General features: G+C 41.4%; 2 protein-coding genes across 3 annotated transcripts in view; both read left to right on the top strand.

The window, feature by feature from the left end:
* LOC113662878 (histo-blood group ABO system transferase-like) overlaps window positions 1-21,917 on the top strand; it is a 124,757-nt gene that overhangs the window by 28,264 nt on the left and 74,576 nt on the right. Inside the window, exons 4-5 of one of the 2 annotated variants that reach the window (XM_047809564.1) lie at window positions 17,982-18,008; window positions 18,091-18,135. In XM_047809564.1, the coding sequence (XP_047665520.1) occupies window positions 17,982-18,008; window positions 18,091-18,135 (72 nt within the window). The remainder of the gene's footprint in view (window positions 1-17,981; window positions 18,009-18,090; window positions 18,136-21,917) is intronic. The other variant, XM_047809565.1, reaches the window with a different exon arrangement.
* LOC113662881 (histo-blood group ABO system transferase-like) lies at window positions 170-1,960 on the top strand. The gene is made up of 3 exons (XM_047809571.1): window positions 170-201; window positions 358-492; window positions 632-1,960. Exons 1-3 carry the CDS (start codon window positions 170-172, stop codon window positions 1,320-1,322), a joined length of 858 nt encoding a protein of 285 aa, XP_047665527.1. The 3' UTR covers window positions 1,323-1,960.

The following is a 21,917-nucleotide window of genomic DNA, read 5'->3' as shown; positions in this document are numbered from 1 at the left end:
AAAAACTAATTAAATAACTAAATACGAACACAAATAACATCTGACATTTGCCTATCAGTGCTTCATCTTTTTATTAGTAAATGAATTAAATTAAATTAGTTTTCAAAAAATAAATGATTATATATTATATATTCAATCCTTTTTCTTTGCTCTTTTTCTTTTGAATAGAATGGCATGGAACCAGCCTGGTGTCAGTAGTAGGTAAGTAAATGTGTGTGCAGAGAGAGAGAGAGAGAGAGAAAACTGGAGTGAGCAAGCGAGGCAGGTTTTAGTTTTATTTGCCATCTATCTGTACCTTGCCAGACAAAAGCTTTAGTTTGTGTGTGTGTGTGTGTGTGTGTGTGTGTGTGTGGTCAGTCGGCCAGATGTTGCCACAACATCCCCGTGGTTAGCTCCGATTGTTTGGGAGGATACATTTGACCTGACAGTGATTGACGCCATCTACAAACAACAGAATATCACCGTGGCAACCACCGTCTTCGCTCTGGGCAAGTAAGTCATGCCAAGTACAAGGCATTGTGGGTCCCACGCTGTGAGTGTTGACTGAGGTTGAATCTGTAGCAAGCTGGAGAAATGTAATGTTAAATCCCTTTTACAGTAGTTTATATATAAACTGTATCATGTCCTGCAGGTATGTGCGTTTCCTGAAGGACCTCCTAGAGTCTGCGGAGCAGCACTTCATGGTGGGCTACCGAGTGCATTATTACATCTTTACAGATCTCCCGGATGAGGTTCCCGCGGTAACACTGGGTGAGGGGCGTCAGCTGAAAGTGATAAAAACAGCAAGCATGAACCGCTGGCAGGAAATCTCGCTACGCAGGATGGAGAGGATTGAGAATCTCATCCAATACGAACTCATCAACAAGACAGACTACATTTTCAGCCTCGACGTAGACTCCAAATTCTATGCTCACTGGGGGGCGGAGTCTCTGGGTGACCTTATCGGAGTGCTGCATGCCGGGTTTTTTGGAAAATCTCGGGAACAGTTCACGTACGAGCGGCGTCCTGAATCTCAGGCTTACATCCCTTTAGACGAAGGAGACTACTACTACGGAGGGGCCGTGATCGGAGGACGCCCCGAAAATGTGTTCAAGCTGGTGAAGACGTGTCGCATGAAGCTGGATGTAGACCGAGCCAATAAGATCGAAGCGGTTTGGCAGGAAGAGTCTCACCTGAACAAGTACTTCCTGTACAACAAACCCACCAAGTTGCTCTCACCTGAATACCTGTGGGATGACCAAAAATGGAAACCCGGCTTCATGAAAGTGGTGCGTTTCTCACAGGTGGTCAAGAACTACGCTGAGATTCGACCCAACCCTTAACGCACAACGTGCCTCAGCAGGACAGTACAGGTTTTCACCAAATAAACATAAGAGTTTTTCTTGCTGTCACTCACCTTTCTTGTTGATGTGATTCCTGGATGTGATACCAAGTCTGTCAATAGCAGGTTACTGCATGATGTTCAGCAAACATTCCTGCAAGGTTTCTTTAGAATTGTTTTCATTCATTCTTGAGTGTAAGATACATTCTCAGATTTTTGCAGATATCTAGAATAGAACCTTACACTTACTCTTTCTCCTGTGATGTTGCTTTCATCCAAGAATTCTTTGAACAAGAAATGAATATTGAGTGACTGAAAATAACATAAAATGTGGCCAAAGGTTTTGTGAATTTTTGTTCTGCTTATGAAACTGATCTTGAAGAAACTTTATAACTGGCTATCTCACGCTGGCTATCTCACACTGATTTAAATGTTCATGGACTTAAAATTCTTTCTTTTAATCTTCATTTGATGGTTCATATTTAATATTTGAACTCTTTATTGAATTTGTATTGAATCACTGCTATATACGCTGACAAGGTCACTAAGCCTCATGCATTAATACTTTTGAACTTAAAGGTTTCTGTACATCTTTGAGGGGTAAGAATGTTTTGCTGGTTGCCTTGATACAATAAAACTAGAAATTCTAATTCAATGTCTTCAAGCGTGAGATGTCTTGAAACATACACAATGAATGCCATTACTTTTCATAAGCCTGAAATATTTGATGATTTGTTAATGAAAAGGTGACAGAACCTGACCGGAACCTGTGATGACATTCAGCAAAAATATATATTACGTGAGCTTAGGATGAAGCCCTTGAGCTGTGAGATGCTGCATTATCATTATTCACACTACAGCTTTTGTTTGTGATGATCTAACATGCGTCATGTTCACATGTCCATTTATCAGAACCAGATCTAGTAGGGAAATTTACAGGATTTGTGACGGTTTGTGTGCTCAAACAGGTTCCGTTTTTTTGTTGTTGTTTTTTATTTCAGACAATGGCTCATTGCACAAAAACACAAAAGTGCGCTGCATGTCACTGGATACTTTTGAGAAAACAAAAACTGCTGCGAAAAAGAAAAAAGTAAAAAATGGGCTTAAAGATGGGCTAGGGTTCTTTTCAACACACAAAACTGCTGTAGATAATCTCACTTCAAGTTAACGTACCCAAAATATGTCCATCTGCAAGCTTATGAAAAATCAGAAGAAAAAGTGAAATTATGTAGAATATTACTTTAGACTTGACATGTCTAAAACCCTGCAGTGGATAGTGAGGACAGTGCAGAAGATCATTGGAGTCTCTCTTCCCTCTATCGTGGACACTTACACCACATGCTGTTTACAATCCATCAAATACAAGTTTACATGCTGTTTTGCACACTTTTCTGCTGTTTTGCACAAACTGTCCAACATTTCACCCGTTTTTTCCACATATTGTACAATATCTCAACCATTTTGCACATACTATACAATATTTCAGTCATTTGCTGTTTTTTATTTTAAGCGGTAGAAAATGAGTGAGTGAGTGAGAGAGAGAGAGAGAGAGAGAGAGAGAGAGAGAGAGAGAGAGAGAGCTATTTTCAACACCTGAACCATAAGCCCTAAGCAACTAATCTAAATGTGACCGAGTAAGAAAAATTATTTGATTCAAAATAACATGATTTCTCAAGTTATAAAAACAACAAAAACAGCCATCTAATATCTCTTCTTTTCTGCTTATTTCACAGATACACCAGTGCGGATATCTCCACTCTCTGGAACATGCAGCATTTCATTATAATGCACATATTATGTTTTACTAACAATGGAGATTGTTTAATTCCACTGATTTAAAGTGACCGGACACGTCAACAACGTCATAACTAGCTAACATTAGCGAGTCCGACAGTAACGTGTTAAATACAGGGCTGTCAAGTGTCATGCATTGAGAGTGACTGCATTGAGAGGTCTTTTTCACGCTCTCCCGCTACACATCGTAATTCTCACACAGAAAAACTTTTTGAAAATTCATTATTTTCCATAATGTAATGATAAAAATTTAACTTTCATATATTTTAGATTCATTGCACACCAACTGAAATATTTCAGGTCTTTTATTGTTTTAATACTGATGATTTTGGCATACAGCTCATGAAAACCCAAAATTCCTATCTCAAAAAATTTGCATATTTCATCCGACCAATAAAAGAAAAGTGTTTTTAATACAAAAAAAGTCAACCTTCAAACAATTATGTTCAGTTATGCACTCAATACTTGGTCGGGAATGCTTTTGCAGAAATGACTGCTACAATGCGGCGCGGCATGGAGGCAATCAGCCTGTGGCACTGCTGAGGTGTTATGGAGGCCCAGGATGCTTCGATAGCGGCCTTAAGCTCATCCAGAGTTTTGGGTCTTGCGTCTCTCAACTTTCTCTTCACAATATCCCACAGATTCTCTATGGGGTTCAGGTCAGGAGAGCTGGCAGGCCAATTGAGCACAGTAATACCATGGGTCAGTAAACCATTTACCAGTGGTTTTGGCACTGTGAGCAGGTGCCAGGTCGTGCTGAAAAACTAAATCTTCATCTCCATAAAGCTTTTCAGCAGATGGAAGCATGAAGTGCTCCAAAATCTCCTGATAGCCAGCTGCATTGACCCTGCCCTTGATAAAACACAGTGGACCAACACCAGCAGCTGACATGGCACCCCAGACCATCACTGACTGTGGGTACTTGACACTGGACTTCAGGCATTTTGGCATGTCCTTCTCCCCAGTCTTCCTCCAGACTCTGACACCTTGATTTCCGAATGACATGCAAAATTTGCTTTCATCCGTAAAAAGTACTTTGGACCACTGAGCAACAGTCCAGTGCTGCTTCTCTGTAGCCCAGGTCAGGCGCTTCTGCCGCTGTTTCTGGTTCAAAAGTGGCTTGACCTGGGGACTGCGGCACCTGTAGCCCATTTCCTGCAAACGCCTGTGCACGGTGGCTTTGGATGTTTCTACACCAGACTTAGTCCGCTGCTTCCGCAGGTCCCCCAAGGTCTGGAATCGGTCCTTCTACACAATCTTCCTCAGGGTCCGGTCACCTCTTCTCGTTGTGCAGCGTTTTTTGCCACACTTTTTCCTTCCCACAGACTTCCCACTGAGGCGCCTTGATACAGCACTCTGGGAACAGCCTATTTGTTCAGAAATTTCTTTGTGTCTTACCCTCTCGCTTGAGGGTGTCAATGATGGCCTTCTGGACAGCATTCAGGTCGGCAGTCTTACCCATGATTGCGGTTTTGAGTAATGAACCAGGCTGGGAATTTTTAAAAGCCTCAGGAATCTTTTGCAGGTGTTTAGAGTTAATTAGTTGATTCAGATGATTAGGTTAATAGCTTGTTTGGAGAACCTTTTCATGATATGCTAATTTTTTGAGATAGGAATTTTGGGTTTTCATGAGCTGTATGCCAAAATCATCAGTATTAAAACAATAAAAGACTTGAAATATTTCAGTTGGTGTGCAATGAATCTAAAATATATGAAATTTATATCATTTTTATCATTTCATTATGGAAAATAATGAACTTTTATCACAATATGCTAATTTTTTGCGAAGGACCTGTATTTAATATGTCCGCACCGCTGTCTCTATGGAACCAGGCAGTAATCAAAGTGCGGGCATTCACTAATTTCAGGGGTTTCTTTACCACGACACCCGATGCTTATCAGCCAATCAAAAAAAAAGGCTGTACAATAGCCAATCAGAAAATAGCACTATAGTATATGGGTAAGATTTAACACAACAACCAATAAAAAAAAAAACATTCATTAGAGAGGATATTTTCGATGGTCAGTTTGAAAAAAAAAAACCTCAACATGAAACAGCTTGTCTCTGGACAGGACATTGTACTCAATCATAAACCTAAAAATGGCTGGGCTTGTGCTGAACTGTTTTAAATAAGATCAACATTACAAATCATAAAGGAGACCAAAAATGCAACAAACACTTACAATAAACAACACCAGTCATAATCTCTCTCTCTCATTTTCATTTACATTTACAGCATTTGGCAGACGCCCTTATCCAGAGCGACGTACATAAGCACTTAAATCTCTAACATTGAATACATTAATGCTGCTCACTAGGTTACATACTTAAGATACCATGAGTTTAAAACATTTGTTCAAAGTACCAATGAAAAAGTGTCGAAGGTTTTTTTTTTTTTTTAAATGCAAAAGATAAGGAAAGAAGTGCTAGTTGAAGTGTTTCCTGAATAAGTAGGTCTTCAACCGCCGCTTGAAAATAGCCAGTGACTCAGCTGTCCGGACCTCTAGGGGAAGTTCATTCCACCACCTTGGTGCCAGAACAGAGAAGAGTCTTGTAGTATACTTGCCTCTTACCCTGAGAGATGGTGGAACCAGTCGAGCAGTGCTGGTAGATCGGAGGTTGCGGGGTGCAGTGCGAGGAATGATGAGGGCTTTGAGGTAAGAGGGAGCTGGTCCATTTTTGGCTTTGTAGGCCAGCATCAGTGTTTTGAATCGGATGCGTGCAGCTACCGGAAGCCAGTGGAGGGATCGCAGCAGCGGGGTGGTATGCGAGAACTTTGGCAGGTTGAAAACAAGCCGGCCAGCTGCATTTTGGATCATTTGCAGAGGACGGATTGCGTTCATAGGTAGACCTGCCAGCATTGCATTGCAGTAATCCAGTCTAGAAATGACAAGAGACTGAACAAGTACCTGGGCAGTCTGTGTGGACAAAAATGGGTGAATCCTTCTAATGTTGTAGAGAAGAAACCGACATGAGCGAGTCACATTAGCAACATGAGAGGAAAAGGACAGTTGATTGTCCATGGTTACCCCAAGGTTGCGAGCAGTGGCTGAAGGGGAGATCAGATCGTTGTGCAAAGATATAGCAAGATCATGACCTGGGGATGAATCACCTGGGATGAACAGCAGTTCAGTTTTGATTGGATTGAGCTTTAACTGATGAGCAGTCATCCATGATGAAATTTCTACCAGACATGCTGAGATCCAGTCAGAAGCTGTGGCATATGAGGGTGTTAAAGAGAAGATAAGTCATCATCAGCATAGCAGTGGTAAGAGAACCCATGTGAGGAAATAACTTCCCCAAGAGAGTGAGTATACAGGGAGAAAAGAAGAGGACCAAGTACTGAGCCCTGTGGGACGCCAGTGGAGAGTCTGCGTGGAGCAGATGTCACTCCCCTCCATGTTACCTGATATGAGCGTCCTTCCAGGTAGGAGGCAAACCATTCCCAAGCTGATCTGCAAATCCCAAGACTCTTGAGGGTGGATAAGAGAGTCTTGTGGTTGACCGTATGAAACGCTGCTGAAAGGTCAAGGAGGATAAGGACGGATGACAGTTTGGCTGATCTAGCAGTATGTAGCTTCTCAGAGACATCCAAAAGGGCTGTCTCTGTAGAGCGAGCTGCTTTAAAGCCAGACTGGTTGGGATCTTGGAGGTTGTTCTGTGAGAGATAGACAGACAGTTGATTATAGACAATGCGTTCAGGAATTTTTGAAAGAAATGTGAGAAGTGATACCGGTCTGTAGTTACTGATGTCTGATGGATCCAGAGCAGGTTTCTTTAGGATGGGAATAACCCTTGCTCTCTTGAAAGTAGTTGGTACCTGACCAGATGCTATGGATCTATTGACAATAGTGGAAATGAAGGGCAAAATGTCTTGCGAGATGGTCTGGAGCATAGTGGTAGGGAGTGGATCCAATGGGCAGGTGGTAGGATTGCAGGACTGGATGAGTTGTAAAATCTCTTCTCTTGCCACAGTTGAGAAATGTGACAACGAAGGTGTAGGGGAATGCATACTCTGAGATGTAAGTGCAGTCGGGGCTGAAGTGAAAGTCCGGCAGATTTCCTCAATCTTCTCCTGGTAGAAAGAAGCAAAGTCTTCTGCAGTCGAGGACAATGAAGGAGGTGGAGTCGGGGGGTTGAGCAGAGAAGAGATGATGATGTGGAATTTCCGAGGGTCATGTGAGGAAGCTTCAAGCTTTTCCTTGTAGAAGGAAGTCTTGGCAGAAGTCACATCTGAGGAGAACTTGACAAGAAGTGTTCTGTAAAAATCAAGATCTGCATCAAGTTGTGATTTCTTCCACTTTCTCTCTGATGATCTTAGCTCTCTTCGATTGTTGCACAGCAGATCTGGAAGCCAAGCAGCAGAACAAGAAGTTTTCTTGGGTTTGGTGGACAAAGGGACGAGAAAGTCCATAGTTGAGGAAAGAGAAGAGAGGAAAGTATATGTGACAGAGTCCAAGGGTAGTGAGAAAAAAGACTCAGTATCAGGAAGGGAAGAAAGAGTGCCAGAAGCTACAGATGAAGGGGAGACAGTCTAGAAATGACAAGAGACTGAACAAGTACCTGAGCAGTCTGTGTGGACAAAAATGGCCGAATCCTTCTAATGTTGTAGAGAAGAAACCGGTCTGTAGTTACTGAACCTTTTTCTCTGAGAAAATCAGTAATATCAGAATGGCAAACAATACGTCCTCATATTGTAATGTGGTCAGTCAGACCTCACAACAACCACCTCAAAAATTTGTCATTTTCTCAGAATTTGACATAATTCACATAAAAACCCTGGAAGAAACAGTACAACATCTTAAAGCATCAACTTGCAGCCTTGACACCCTCCCCACATCCTTTCTCAAAAAGGTACTTAACTGCTTAGAAACTGACCTCTTAAAAATAGTAAATCATAAAGATAATAAATGATATTCGCTTAAACTCTGATTCGGGTAAAATATCAGTGCTGGTGCTACTAGATCTTAGTGCTGCCTTTGACATGGTAGATCACACCATACTCTTACATAGACTGGAAAACTGGGTAGGGCTTTCTGGGATGGTCCTCAAATGGTTTAAATCATACCTAAAAGGGAGAGGTTACTATGTGAACATAGGTAACCATAAATCTGAGTGGACATCCATGACATGTGGAGTCCCACAGGGCTCAATTCTTGCACCGCTTCTCTTTAATTTGTATATGCTCCCAATTGGTCAAATAATGAAAAAGAACCAAATTTCTTACCATAGCTATGCAGATGACACCCAGATATACTTAGCCCTGTCCCCTAATGACTACAGCCCCACTGACTCTCTATGTAAGTGCATTGATGAAATTAACAGTTGGATGCGTCAAAACTTCCTCCTGTTAAAACAAAGACAAAACCGAAGTCATTGTATTCGGAAATAAAGATGAAACTCTCAAGGTTAACACACACCTTGACTCTATGGGTCTAAAGACACAAAATAAAGTCAGAAATCTTGGTGTAATTTTAGAGTCTGACCTTAATTTCAGTAGTCTTGTGAAAGCGATAAGCAAATCAGCTTACTACCATCTCAGAAATATAGCCAGAATTAATGTTTTAATGACCGATGTTTTGTCTCAAGACAGGACTTAGAAAAACTTGTTCATGCTTTCTTTCATCACCAGCAGGGTGGATTATTGTAATGGACTCCTTACTGGGATCCCCAAAAAGACCACTAGACAGCTGCAGCTCATACAGAACGCTGCTGCCAGAATTCTGACCAGAACCAAAACATCTGAGCACATCACTCCAGTCCTCAGGTCCTTACACTGGCTTCCAGTTACATTTAGAATAGATTTTAAAGTATTGTTACTGGTTTATAAATCACTTCATGGCTTAGGACCGAAATACATTACAGATATGCTAATTGAATATAAACCAAGCAGACTGTTTATTACAATCACACCCCCAGTGTCACCCATATGAGGATGGGTTCCCCCTTGAGTCCGGTTCCTCTCAAGGTTTCTTCCTTTACCAACTTAAGGGAGTTTTTCCTTGCCACTGCTGCCTGAGTCACCTCAGACTTGCTCATAGGGGAATAAATACATACACACTGTGAACTATATACAACTAATAATAATCTAGAATTTTTATTCTGTTAATTCTTATTTCTTTTATTATTCGTTAATTCCTTTATCATTAATCATGTTTACCTTCTGCTCTGTGTTTATGTTCTGTAAAGCTGCGTTGAGACAATGTCTATTGTAAAAAGCGCTATACATCCATCCATCCATCCATCCATTTTCTACCGCTTATCCGGGGCCGGGTCGCGGGGGCAGCAGTCTAAGCAGGGATGCCCAGACTTCCCTCTCCCCAGACACTTCCTCCAGCTCTTCCGGGGGAATACCGAGGCGTTCCCAGGCCAGCCGAGAGACGTAGTCCCTCCAGCGTGTCCTAGGTCTTCCCCGGGGCCTCCTCCCAGTTGGACATGCCCGGAAACACCTCCCCAGGGAGGCGTCCAGGAGGCATCCGAAACAGATGCCCGAGCCACCTCAGCTGACCCCTCTCAATGTGGAGGAGCAGCGGCTCTACTCTGAGCTCCTCCCGAGTGACTGAGCTCCTCACCCTATCTCTAAGGGTGCGCCCAGCCACTCTGCGGAGGAAACTCATTTCGGCCGCCTGTATCCGGGATCTTGTCCTTTCGGTCATGACCCAAAGCTCATGGCCATAGGCGAGGGTAGGAACGTAGATCGACTGGTAAATAGAGAGCTTCGCCTTGCGGCTCAGCTCTTTCTTCACCACAACAGATCGGTATATCGACCGCATCACTGCGGAAGATACACCGATCCGCCTGTCGATCTCCCGCTCCATCCTTCCCTCACTCGTGAACAGGACCCCAAGATACTTAAACTCCTCCACTTGGGGCAGGAACTCTCCACCAACCTGAAGAGGGCAATCAGATTCCGTGTCCGGACATTGGGTCGCCAAGGCTCCCGCCTTCGACTGCCACCCAATCCACATTGCACCAGCCCCTTACGGTTTCTCCTGCAGGTGGTGGGCCCACAGGAGATCGGCCCCACGTCGCTCCTTCGGGCTGAGCCCGGCCGGGCCCTGTGGGGTAAGACCCGGCCACCAGGCGCTCGCATGCGAGCCCCAACCCCGGGCCTGGCTCCAGGGTGGGGCCCCGGTTGCGCCATACCGGGCGACGTCACGGACCTTGTTATAATTTTCTTCATAAAGGGTTTTTGAACCCTCTTTGTCTGGCCTGTCACCTAGCGCTATACAAATAAACTTGAATTGAATTGAACTACTCCGATCATTAGGATCAGGTCAGTTAGATATACCAAGGGTTCACTCAAAACAAGGTGCGTCAGCATTTAGTTATTACGCCACCTATAGCTGGAATCAGATTCCAGAAGAGATCAGATGTGCTTCAACAGTAGACACTTTTAATTCAAGATTAAAAACACATCTGTTTAACTCTGCATTTACTGAATGAGCACTGTGCTGCTTCACCCTGACTGCGCTGCTTCTCCAAATCACTTTTACTCCTGTTTTATTCTTTTTAACATATTTTAAACTGTTTTTATTAAAATCACACTTATTTTCTTAAATTATTTGTTTTTGTTATGATTTTATCGTGTTTCTTATTTTTCATCTATATCTCTTTTTCTCTTTTATAAGCTGTTTTCTAATTTCTATGTAAAGCACTTTGAATCACCTCTGTGTATGAAATGTGCTATACAAATAAACTTGCCTTGCCTTGCCTTGATGTCTGATGGATCCAGAGCAGGTTTCTTTAGGATGGGAATAACCCCTGCTCTCTTGAAAGTAGTTGGTATGTGGTAAGATGGTCGGTGCAGTGGCTAACTGGCAACAAAAGAAATGGCAAAACTCTGGAAAAATCCAATGAAGTGTCTTTTTATTTATGTGAGCCACCATTCTCAAACAGGTGTGAAAGAAGCCAAAACAAAATCTCCATTGAAAAATCAAAATTTACCAAAAAAAATGAACAAATAAAAAAAAATATTCAAAGTACAACTCAACACTTAACAAAACACAAACGGGAATAACTAAATTGTTGGCTACTGTTACAACAAACACACACACCTACACCTACACCTCTACCTCTACCTCTACCTCTACCTCTACCTCCACCTACACCTCTACCTCTCTCTCTCTCTCTAGCATTTCCTTTGTTATTCTTTAATCATCCTGGTCCCCTCCCTTCAGATTCAAAAGGACCAATCATAACACTCCATTTGGTAGCAACACTATATTTTACACTTCATAGATCTTATCACTTTACAAGTCACACCCAAAATAAAGTCTACCTGTAATCAAAGGCATTATCCTTTAACAAATCACAGAAATCTCTACATTCAAGACATTTATAATCCTTGCATGCTTGATCAGACAACTCCTCCCCTTCAGGATGCTATAAAACTGGCTACCTGTTCGCGGGCCACTTCCTTTTAGGCCTTTTCTTAATCGGTAAGACAAACATTCACATTAATACAAACATTTATTGATTTGAAGAAGGTGGAGGATGAAGAAGGTGGAGCCGGGGGGTCGAGCAGAGAAGAGATGATGTTGTGGAATTTCCGAGGGTCATGTGAGGAAGCTTCAAGCTTTTCCTTTTAGAAGGAAGTCTTGGCAGAAGTCACATCTGAGGAGAACTTGACAAGAAGTGTTCTGTAAAAATCAAGATCTGCATCAAGTTGTGATTTCTTCCACTTTCTCTCTGATGACCTTAGCTCTCTTCGATTGTTGCACAGCACATCTGAAAGCCAAGGAGCAGAACCCAAGTTTTCTTGGGTTTTGTGAACATACACACACACACTCTCTCTCTCTCTCTCTCACACACATTAATAAATGGAAATTATATTTATTCAATTAAATTGCGGTAAGTGATCCTTACCAAATACAACAACCCCCTCTCCTCCCATTATTGTTTTGTTTTTTTTAGGGGGGGGGGGGCAGTATGCTTGCCTGTCTTCAAAACTTAAGAGCCCTGTAAAATATCATTTATAAAAGCTTATAAAGTAAGCTAACTTCACAAGATTTCTAAATCATATTCACAAAGATAATGTGACAATTTTGCTAATGCTTGTGTAGCAGAGTGGTAGGGGACAGGATGTAACAATTCTAAGTTTGAGCATTATAAAATGCCACAAACGGCCTCTAGGGGCACAACATTCGACTACACCACCCCTTATAAGGAGAAAAGTCCCAAAGGGACACAGGTTCGTTACCTAATGGTGAGCAAGAGACGAGGGCACGAGAATAACACAATAAATCTTTATTTTTACAGTTGTGCAGGATTAAGATTCTCAAAAGAAAATGTAAAATCTTCAGTCACTAAACACGAAATCAAATGAACAGAACACAAAACATATACTTTAAATGACCAGGCCTTTCAAGATCAAGAGGAGATAACCCATAACCCAGTTACAGTACAGTGTCAAGCCACACAACTCACACGTGTGGAAGTTACACATCAAACACAGCACACAGTGTAAAAGTCACCCCCAAGAGGTACAGCAATTATTTCCTCCCCCTCGAAGACGACCCACCAAACACAAGTATATCAAAAGTAAACTCAAACAAAAATAATTAAATGCAAAGACAAATCAACATTCCAAAACAAAACTTCCTCTCGATTTATATGAAATACTCACAATACAAGTCAAACAAAATAACAAAACTAATCAATAATGAAACCAAATAGCCTCGACTCAGAGGGGGAGAAAGACCTACTTATTGACAGTATGAGATGGTATCGATTGACGATAGTTAGTACATACAGATTAACTAGATTTTACTATCACTAATACAGATTTTGTACATACAAAATTAATAGTGCATACTTCAAACAAACAAAATACACAGAGGCGAGTGCTAAAACAAGTAACATCAAATAAATAAAAACAACTCGTGGTTAAACGCCTCAGTAGAGGGAAGAGTTGATGTAAAACAAACTCAGAGCTGCCGACTAAAATACCGGTAGCCTACCTGTCTGTCGCAGGCGGTTGTGCAACATATTACCCATAAAATGTATTGTATTTGTTTGCAATAAATGTAATTTAATATACAAGAGTATTTCTCTTATAAGTTTAAGCAATAGTCTGTGATGTTTGCTGTTCATTAATCAACAACCACGGGCATGGGCGTCGGAAGTAAATAAAAAGTGGGCGTGCCGTGTCCTGTCCCATACAGATATAATGGTTCAGACACCGATGGACTTCAGGAAGCAGGAGCGTGGTCAATACTGTAGTTAAAATGCAGAATGGAGTTTAATTTATTAGGGCATTCCTCAAGCAGGATGGATTCGACTGGCAGCGCTAAATAATAAAAATAATAGTAATTAAAAAAGACATTAGGTGCTGAATAGAGACGGTAAAAGTGGGTGGGTCCAATATTATTGGTCTTAAAAAGTGGGTCCTCCTGTCCCACACACTTATAATGGTTCCGACCCCATTACCACAGGTATCGGATTTGGATCGGTCATGCACCACCGATACCCGATCAACTCAAAATGCTTTAATCAGCGCCGATACCGATCCAAAATATCAGATCGGTACATCCCTAGTTCCGTTAACACACGCCTCTATTGCTGCATTTTTTAAAGGTCATTGTCTTAAAAAAACACATTTTTAAAAATAACAAACACAACCAATTAACATTTTAATGCTATATAAATTACCAGTGTCATTAATGGCAAAAAAGTCAATATCCGAAAGATTTTGGACGCGTTAATTTTGCTCTTGTAACACACTGATTTAGATGATGAAAAGATTCAAAACAATGACATAATTGATGAATTTTAAAATAGAAAAGTTATACGAATAGAAAAAAATGGGCGTGACCACACCGGCTCCGCCTCTCGCATGCCCATGTCAGTGAGTGCAATTTAAGATAAAACACTGGCTAATTCACAGTGTATAGACAGATATATTAATCAACATGTAATGTGGCAAAAAGCTTCCAGAGCTTTGAGTCCTGACTGACTGAGACACCGTTTCCCAGCTAGCTGACGATGTCCATCATTTCAATCAAAGAAACTTCTGCAAGGGGAAAAAAAACGCTGCTCTCCAAGATGCTCATCTAGCTCTGACGCCTGAGAAGTACTGAGGGAGTTACCATGAAATGCAAAAGGAACAGAAAACCACCTGAAAATGGGCAGAGCTGAAGACAATACTACAGCCAACCACAAGAGCGCTTTACATTTCAGTTCTCTTCTACCTCTCTCTTTCTCTCTCTCACACACAAACAAACTCTCACACCCCTCTATTACTGCGTTTACATTCGAGCCTCACTCACTCACTCACTCACTCACACACAGACACTCAAACACACAGATCAAAATACAGACAGATATCTTGAGGAGAACTCACTCGAAGAACATTACAATGCACACAAGACAGAATTTATTTCTGTTGTTTACTTTTATCATCGCTTTACTCCTTGGGTATGTCATTATTTTTATTATTTATTTATTTATTTGTTTATTTATTTATTTTCCATGAACAGATTTAAATCTAAATATAGTGCAAACAGACAAACATTTTCTTTTTTAAATTAAAGGTGCAAGTTGAAGTATTTAGGACAAAGTAGATCTTCGCAAATGGTTTTGAAGTCAGTCAGCAGCTCAGAAGTTCTGATACTGTATCTAGAGGAAGTTCTTTTCTCCACTTAGGAACCAGAACAGAGAAGAATTTTGATATTTTGATGCGTAACTACATTAAACCCGGAGAACCAGAATGACAGACCGTTTTTTTAATGTTTATACCTGTAGAATACATGCTGACTTTCTTATAAGTGTCACACAGAAACTCTGTGTGTGTGTGTGTGTGTGTGTGTGTGTGTGTGTGTGTGTGTGTGTGTGTGTGTGTGTTACTCTTCAGATTCAGTTACTTCAGCTACACTTCCTCCTGGTATAGGTAAGCTTGGCTGCTCTAATTCAGTGATTTTCAACCTCTTTTGAGCCACGGCACATTTTTTACATTTACAAAATCCTGGGGCACACAACCAACCAAAATGACATGAAATGCATATAGTTAATAATATATATTTTTTAATGTATTTATACTCAATTATTGTGAAACCTGGGGCTGTTTCGATGAACACAAAATGGATATCCTGGCAGTAATGGTAGAAAGACACACACAAAGCTCTTGCTCAACAGCTCTCAGTCTCTCTCTGTGTTTAGTTTTTATCGCAGTCAAGCTTGAGAAGCTCAGCTCACAAAGATATGTGGTAGAAAACCGGAGCAATGTCAAAATAGCTTTGTTGGCCAGAATGGGGAACTCCTTGGCAACAGATAACCAAAAACTGTCCAAAGGAAGATCAGCAAAGTTTAGCTTTAAACCATGATCTTCTTTCAGTTCAATGAGTTCCTATTGCAACTTTAAAGTCATGTCCTTTCCAGCAACTGATGCTGAGCTGTATGGGTCCCTAACCCAGTCAAGGCATTCTGTGACGGCTGAAGAGAAATAAGGACTATATGAACAGCAATAAGACTTTATGTTCCGCTCCCATTTCCTCACACAAAGACACAAATAAGCGACATTTCAAAGGTTGCGTCTTCACAAAGTTCACTATGCGCACGACATCATCCAACACAGGAGCTAGATCTGCTGGTGCTCTTTGCAACGAGGGCCTCACGGTGCAAAAAACGAGGGCCTCACGGTGCAAAAAACAGTGTGTAACAATAACATCTGGGTTTTTTTCTCTGACCCTACTTACGAAGCCTTGGCTGCGGCTCTATCAGTGCTGACACCTAAGCCCACTTTTGTCAAGTAAGCCCACTTTTGTCAAGATATGCTGAGGTGACCCGAAATATTTCCTTTCCTGTTGATTTTTCTGGCAGTGTCTTGCAAAATAGGAAGTTTTCTATAATGGCTTCTCCATCCACAAAACGCACGTTGGCCAAGAGTTGACAATGTCCACTAATATCTGTCGACGCATTAAGTTGCAAGGCAAATTTCTTACGCGCATCTTTTCTAAATCAACAGTTTCGATATCCGAAGACATGTCATCAATACGTCTGGAAATTATGTTATCTGAGAGAGGCACTTTAGCTACCTCTTTGGCCACGTCAGGGCCGAGCATCTCATTTACAATGGCTTTACAAGCTGGCAGTATTAATGTTTCTGCCACAGTGTGGGACTTTTTTGATTTAGCTACGAGTTCAGCAACATGGTAGCTAGCTTTGAGGGCTCTCTCGTTTAGCTTTGTGGTTTTTCAAAAAAAATTGCCTGTTTCTCATTGTTTGTGTGTAAGCATAAAACAATAGTCCATCGGCTTGTTTTGAACAGAAGGGTATTTCGTTTGGAGATTTAAGCTTGCTTGGCACCATGGTGCTATTGGATAGCTTCTCGCCACACACCAAGCACAGCGGAGTCGGTGCCGTTGCATCCCCAAATGAAAGATAGCTTTCGCTGTATTGCCTTGAGCTTACCGTCTTTTATTTTTTCTTTTGTCGACCACTCATACTAGGGCCTTCATCTGGGTCGTAATTTTGTCCAGGGCCCTGTTCGGCATTTGCATTTTCCCTTCTCAAAAACTTCATCACTGTCACTCGCTCGTATTGCTGTGACCCCAAATTGCCACTGTCACGCAACACTAACTCTAACTAATTAACATTTACATTTACAGCATTTGGCAGACGCCCTTATCCAGAGCAATGTACATAAGCACTTAAATCTCTAACATTAAATACATTAATGCTGCTCACTGGGTTACATACTTAAGATACCATGAGTTTAAAACATTTGTTCAAAGTTACAATGAAAAAGTGTCATAGGTTTTTTTTTAATACAAAAGATAAGGAAAGAAGTGCTAGTTGAAGTGTTTCCTGAATAAGTAGGTCTTCAACCGCCGCTTGAAAATAGCCAGTGACTCAGCTGTCCGGACCTCTAGGGGAAGTTCGTTCCACCACCTTGGTGCCAGAACAGAGAAGAGTCTTGTAGTATACTTGCCTCTTACCCTGAGAGATGGTGGAACCAGTCGAGCAGTGCTGGTAGATCGGAGGTTGCGGGGTGCAGTGCGAGGAATGATGAGGGCTTTGAGGTAAGAGGGAGCTGGTCCATTTTTGGCTTTGTAGGCCAGCATCAGTGTTTTGAATCGGATGCGTGCAGCTACCGGAAGCCAGTGGAGGGATCGCAGCAGCGAGGTGGTATGCGAGAACTTTGGCAGGTTGAAAACAAGCCGGCCAGCTGCATTTTGGATCATTTGAGGACGGATTGCGTTCATAGGTAGACCTGCCAGCAGTGCATTGCAGTAATCCAGTCTAGAAATGACAAGAGACTGAACAAGTACCTGAGCAGTCTGTGTGGACAAAAATGGCCGAATCCTTCTAATGTTGTAGAGAAAAAACCGACATGAGCGAGTCACATTAGCAACATGAGAGGAAAAGGACAGTTGATTGTCCATGGTTACCCCAAGGTTGCGAGCTGTGGCTGAAGGGGAGATCAGATCGTTGTGCAAGGATATAGCATTGTTTCTAACTTAGCATCTGAGCGAATACAAGATGGCGCGATGCATGTGTGTGTAACCTGTACGTCATCGCATCACAGACATGATGACGTAGCGAGCGGTGTTCCATTTAGGGACAGATGCGCCTTATAGTGCGCCTTATAATCCAGTGCACCCTGATCATTTCCCACAGCACACCTGACGATCTCTTACGGCACACTAGTGGCACACTGGTTGAAAATCACTGCTCTAATCTGCCCCTACTCTGACCCCTTAGCTGTAAATGTGTGTGTCTACTTTGCCCTGCGAGGGGCAGGTATTCTCACCTCACCCAGTGATCCTGGGGATGACACATGGATGAAAGCACTTGCTGAAGATGAGCAAATTAATGTTCTAGTAAATGTGTGATTACCCCAGATGATGTGTTTTGTGTTTTCAGTGATGTGTTCGCGTGCAGACCGACTGTGTGAGTACACACACCATTGTGTTACTATTAATCATTCATCTGTACTGTATATGCAGTTAATATTTACCTGTTGTTCCTGTAGTGACGAAAAACATCATGTTCAAATGGACTTACTCTTTCCTACAGGGTGAGGACACACACACACACACACACACACACACACACACACACACACACACACACACACCTCACACTTTCTCAGTCGTACAGAACCTATTCTTTTCTTTTATTCAACCACAACGATTGCTTTAATGTTAAAGTTTTATGTCTGCCAAACAAGTCAGCTCCTGATCCTGCTTGATAGATAACCACCTTAATTAGTAAGTAATTAATAATACAAACAAAACAGTTTCAGTAACAGAGAAACTGTTCTGTCCTGAAGACTTTCCAAATTTGTCAGAAAATATGAATCGGCAAATAATTTCCAGGGATACAGTAACTACCGTTGTGTGCATGTACGGACATTAAGAACTTTGCTCGCTGAAATTTATGGTCTTATAAAATGCCATCTTGACTGGTAGCACCTTCTCACCCCGGACAACACTAACCCTCAGTTATAAAACAGGATTATAGAACATAACCAAACAGTTCACCAGGGATGGTGTTACACCACCACATTTACCCATATCAATAAACAAGACACTCTTCTGGGAACTCCATTGTGCAGAGCAGTGCCATGGTCCTGGAGTGACCTGTCTCTCAGTGGTGACCCAGAGACTGAAAAACACTTTATTTTATTAATACTACTACTACTACTACTACTAATAATATTATTATTATTATTATTATTATTATTATTATTATTATTATTATTATTATTAATAATAATAATAATAATAACAACTAGATTTGTAAAGTTCGCCACGACAAACTTTGATGTTGGCTTTGACAATGCAAGTATTCTCAACGGATGGCGCTTTTTGGAGGCAAGTGGGCAGAAAGCTAAGTTGCCAAAACATTTGGAAGTAAGCGGAGACAAGCATGTGACATCATCCAAATACTCCTGAGGAAGTTCCCCTCATTGTTCTGAGTGTTTTGATATGCCACATGTCCATGTTGTAAAAAGTTTTTTGATTTTGCATATATTGGGGGCGTGGCTACGGGACAACCGGAAGGTCAGTCGGTACACCAATTTAAAACTTTGTTCAGAGTCTCACCCTAAAGGAGCTGGCCGAGTTTGGTGTAGATAGTTCTAAAGCTTGCTGAGTAGTGTTAATTTCGTCAGAGGAGACGAGACGAAATATGTTCGTCAACAACCTTTTTTTCTTGACTAAGACGAGACGATGACAAGACTGCACCGCTGTCCAAAAACGCTGACTACGACTAAATTAACATGCATTATTGTTGACGAAAAAAGACGAAACGAAAATGTTTTGTATAAAATAAAAACTAAGATAAAATCTCTCTTCATTTTCGTCTACAATTGTCTCTGCTTTTTCATCAGCTGTTACACCTTTAAAATATTCAGAACGAGTTCGCGGCTTCGTGCTGTTGCTCAAGTTACAGGTCTCATACGCCTGTGGCTGCAACACGAAACTTCTGAACAATTCTATTGTTTCCGCTAAAGAAAATAGTGCGCTCCGTCTCTACGGTTAGAATCCTATGTGTCCATGGCAACGCAGTTTTTCATGGCAACGGTGTGTTATCAAGCAATAAAATAATGTGTGCGCAGAAAGAATTCGTCCACACGCCGCACAAAAAAAAAAAAAAAAAAAAAAACCTGAGCGCAAGTCCACCGTCTAGGCGGCTTTTTGCTAAATGATATTTCCTGTCGCTGCGCAGGCGTTTTTATTGTACATGACATCTTATGTCCCGATGACCGGTCTTTGCATTACAATTAAAAGCAGCATCAATAAAGTAAAACATGTGATGTGCATCAAGTTCGAGTGTATGTACTGTTTAAACGAGTGTTCTCGACTTCTCACTGATACTTTTGTGATTCGCGGAGTTTTGACAAGTTTTATAGGCTTGATATTGTTTCAAAAGTGGTGACAGAAAAAACTCTTTACCCCCAACCTGAAACCTCTTCCCCGGTCACAATCACATCATAATCAAAATTAATAATTAGGATTAAAAGCAAATGTATATGTAAGGGAATATGATGTATATGTAAGAGAATATGATGGATATATATATGTATGTATGTATGTATATGTATGTGTGCACGTGTATGTGCATACATGGGTGTAACCCCCCCCCCCCCAAAAAAAATGTATTTAAACATATCGCACTCTCTATTATGAAAAATATATGTATGTATACCTAAATAATTGTGTGTAAGTCAAGGGCGTCGATTTGGGTAGGGACGGTAGGGACATGTCCCTACCAATATCCAGGGAACACTCAATTGTCCCTAGCAATTATTCGATCAAGCCTATATATATGACGTGACATACGGCTAAGTACGGTGACCCATACTCAGAATTTGTTCTCTGCATTTAACCCATCCAAAGTGCACACACACAGCAGTGAACACAAACCCGGAGCAGTGGGCAGCCATTATGCTGCGGCGCCCAGGGAGCAGTTGGGGGGGATTCGATGCCTTGCTCAAGGGCACCTCAGTCGTGGCCGGCCCCAGACTCGAACCCACAACCTTTGGGTTACGAATCAGACTCTCTAACCATTAGGCCACGACTGCTCCCTATCTATACATAACCACTGAACCACTGAAGATGAAAATATTTTACAACGGCATTCTGTAAAAAATAACACAACAAGTGGAACACAAACGGTTAACAGATTTACCCCCTGCAATGAATCCCGCCTCTGTAACTCACTTCTCTAAAAGGATTGGCCTTTGCCTTTGTTGAGTCCCGCCTCTCTAACCCACGTCGCTGTTTGATTGGCTTTGTCTTTCTCGCTAATGTGTTGAGGTCGGCTGCAGCTATATTCCGTTGTATGAAGCAATATGCAACGTGATTATGCAGGTTACCGGTATGTGAGGACGAAAGTATTCTTATAACAAGAGTTTTATGCACAAAATACGGGGAATGTTGTCCCCACCAATGTCAAATAAATTATGTCCCCACCAATGTCAAAATCAAACTTTCGCCATTGGTGTAAGTAGAAAAAACCCCGCAAAAAGCGCATTTAGAAACATTTGAGTCCCCCCTCCCTCCCCTCCCTCCCAGTGGTCTGACCCACTGCCTGCTTTCTCAGTACATCTCACCTACTCTACACACACGAGTCAGATGTGTGGCTGCGGCTCAGTTAATAAACTCCACTAAGTCGGGGATTTTATTCACTTTAAATAAAGCGATGACTCATTCATAAATTAGTTGCGGCAAAAATGCTGATTACGGATGTAATTTTCCATGAATCTGCTATATTAGTGATTAAAATATGACTTCTCTAGTTAACGTTAGCTTGTTTACTTGCTTGTTACACAGTGCACTGTAACTAACACGCCAAAGCCGTTTCCCATGCATTGTTTTATTTAGGACGACTTGGCATAATGTTAACTTAACATTAACGGCCACAATTAGCATATTGTTTAGCTGTGCATTTACTAAATGAGCACTGAGCTACGTCCGAACTGACCTCACTGTATTTCTTTGTATAATCAATTTCTATTCTGTTCTTAAGTGTCTTAATAAATTTTAAATAAAATTTTAAACCTTTTTATTGTTGTGATTATTTTTTTATGATAGTTTTGCTTTCTTTATGTAAAGCACTTTTACCATTGTGTATGAAATGTGCTACAGTATACATACACTTGCCTTGCAGTGTCATAGACTAGATAAAATGACGGAGAAAAGGAAAATATGGACCTGAGAAAAACTTTGAAAATAACCATAATGACGCGTCTCCATGCTATAATGATAAAAGCAAAGTTTTTCACTGTGGGGACATGACTATAAGTACAATTTGACTATTATTTGTGTCGCCCTTCAAATACTGCTCGAGAAA

The sequence above is a fragment of the Tachysurus fulvidraco genome, chromosome 26 (assembly GCF_022655615.1).
Source record: "Tachysurus fulvidraco isolate hzauxx_2018 chromosome 26, HZAU_PFXX_2.0, whole genome shotgun sequence".
Classification (NCBI taxonomy): Eukaryota; Metazoa; Chordata; class Actinopteri; order Siluriformes; family Bagridae; genus Tachysurus; species Tachysurus fulvidraco.
This window is presented reverse-complemented; position numbering and strand designations above follow the sequence as displayed.

Bases quoted from the DNA above. Each gene is read 5' to 3' on its own strand.
- LOC113662881 (XM_047809571.1), top strand. From the start codon at position 170: ATGGCATGGAACCAGCCTGGTGTCAGTAGTAG. The intron at 202-357 runs GTAAGTAAATGT...GTGTGTGGTCAG, and splicing joins CAGCCTGGTGTCAGTAGTAG to TCGGCCAGATGTTGCCACAA. The intron at 493-631 runs GTAAGTCATGCC...CATGTCCTGCAG, and splicing joins ACCGTCTTCGCTCTGGGCAA to GTATGTGCGTTTCCTGAAGG.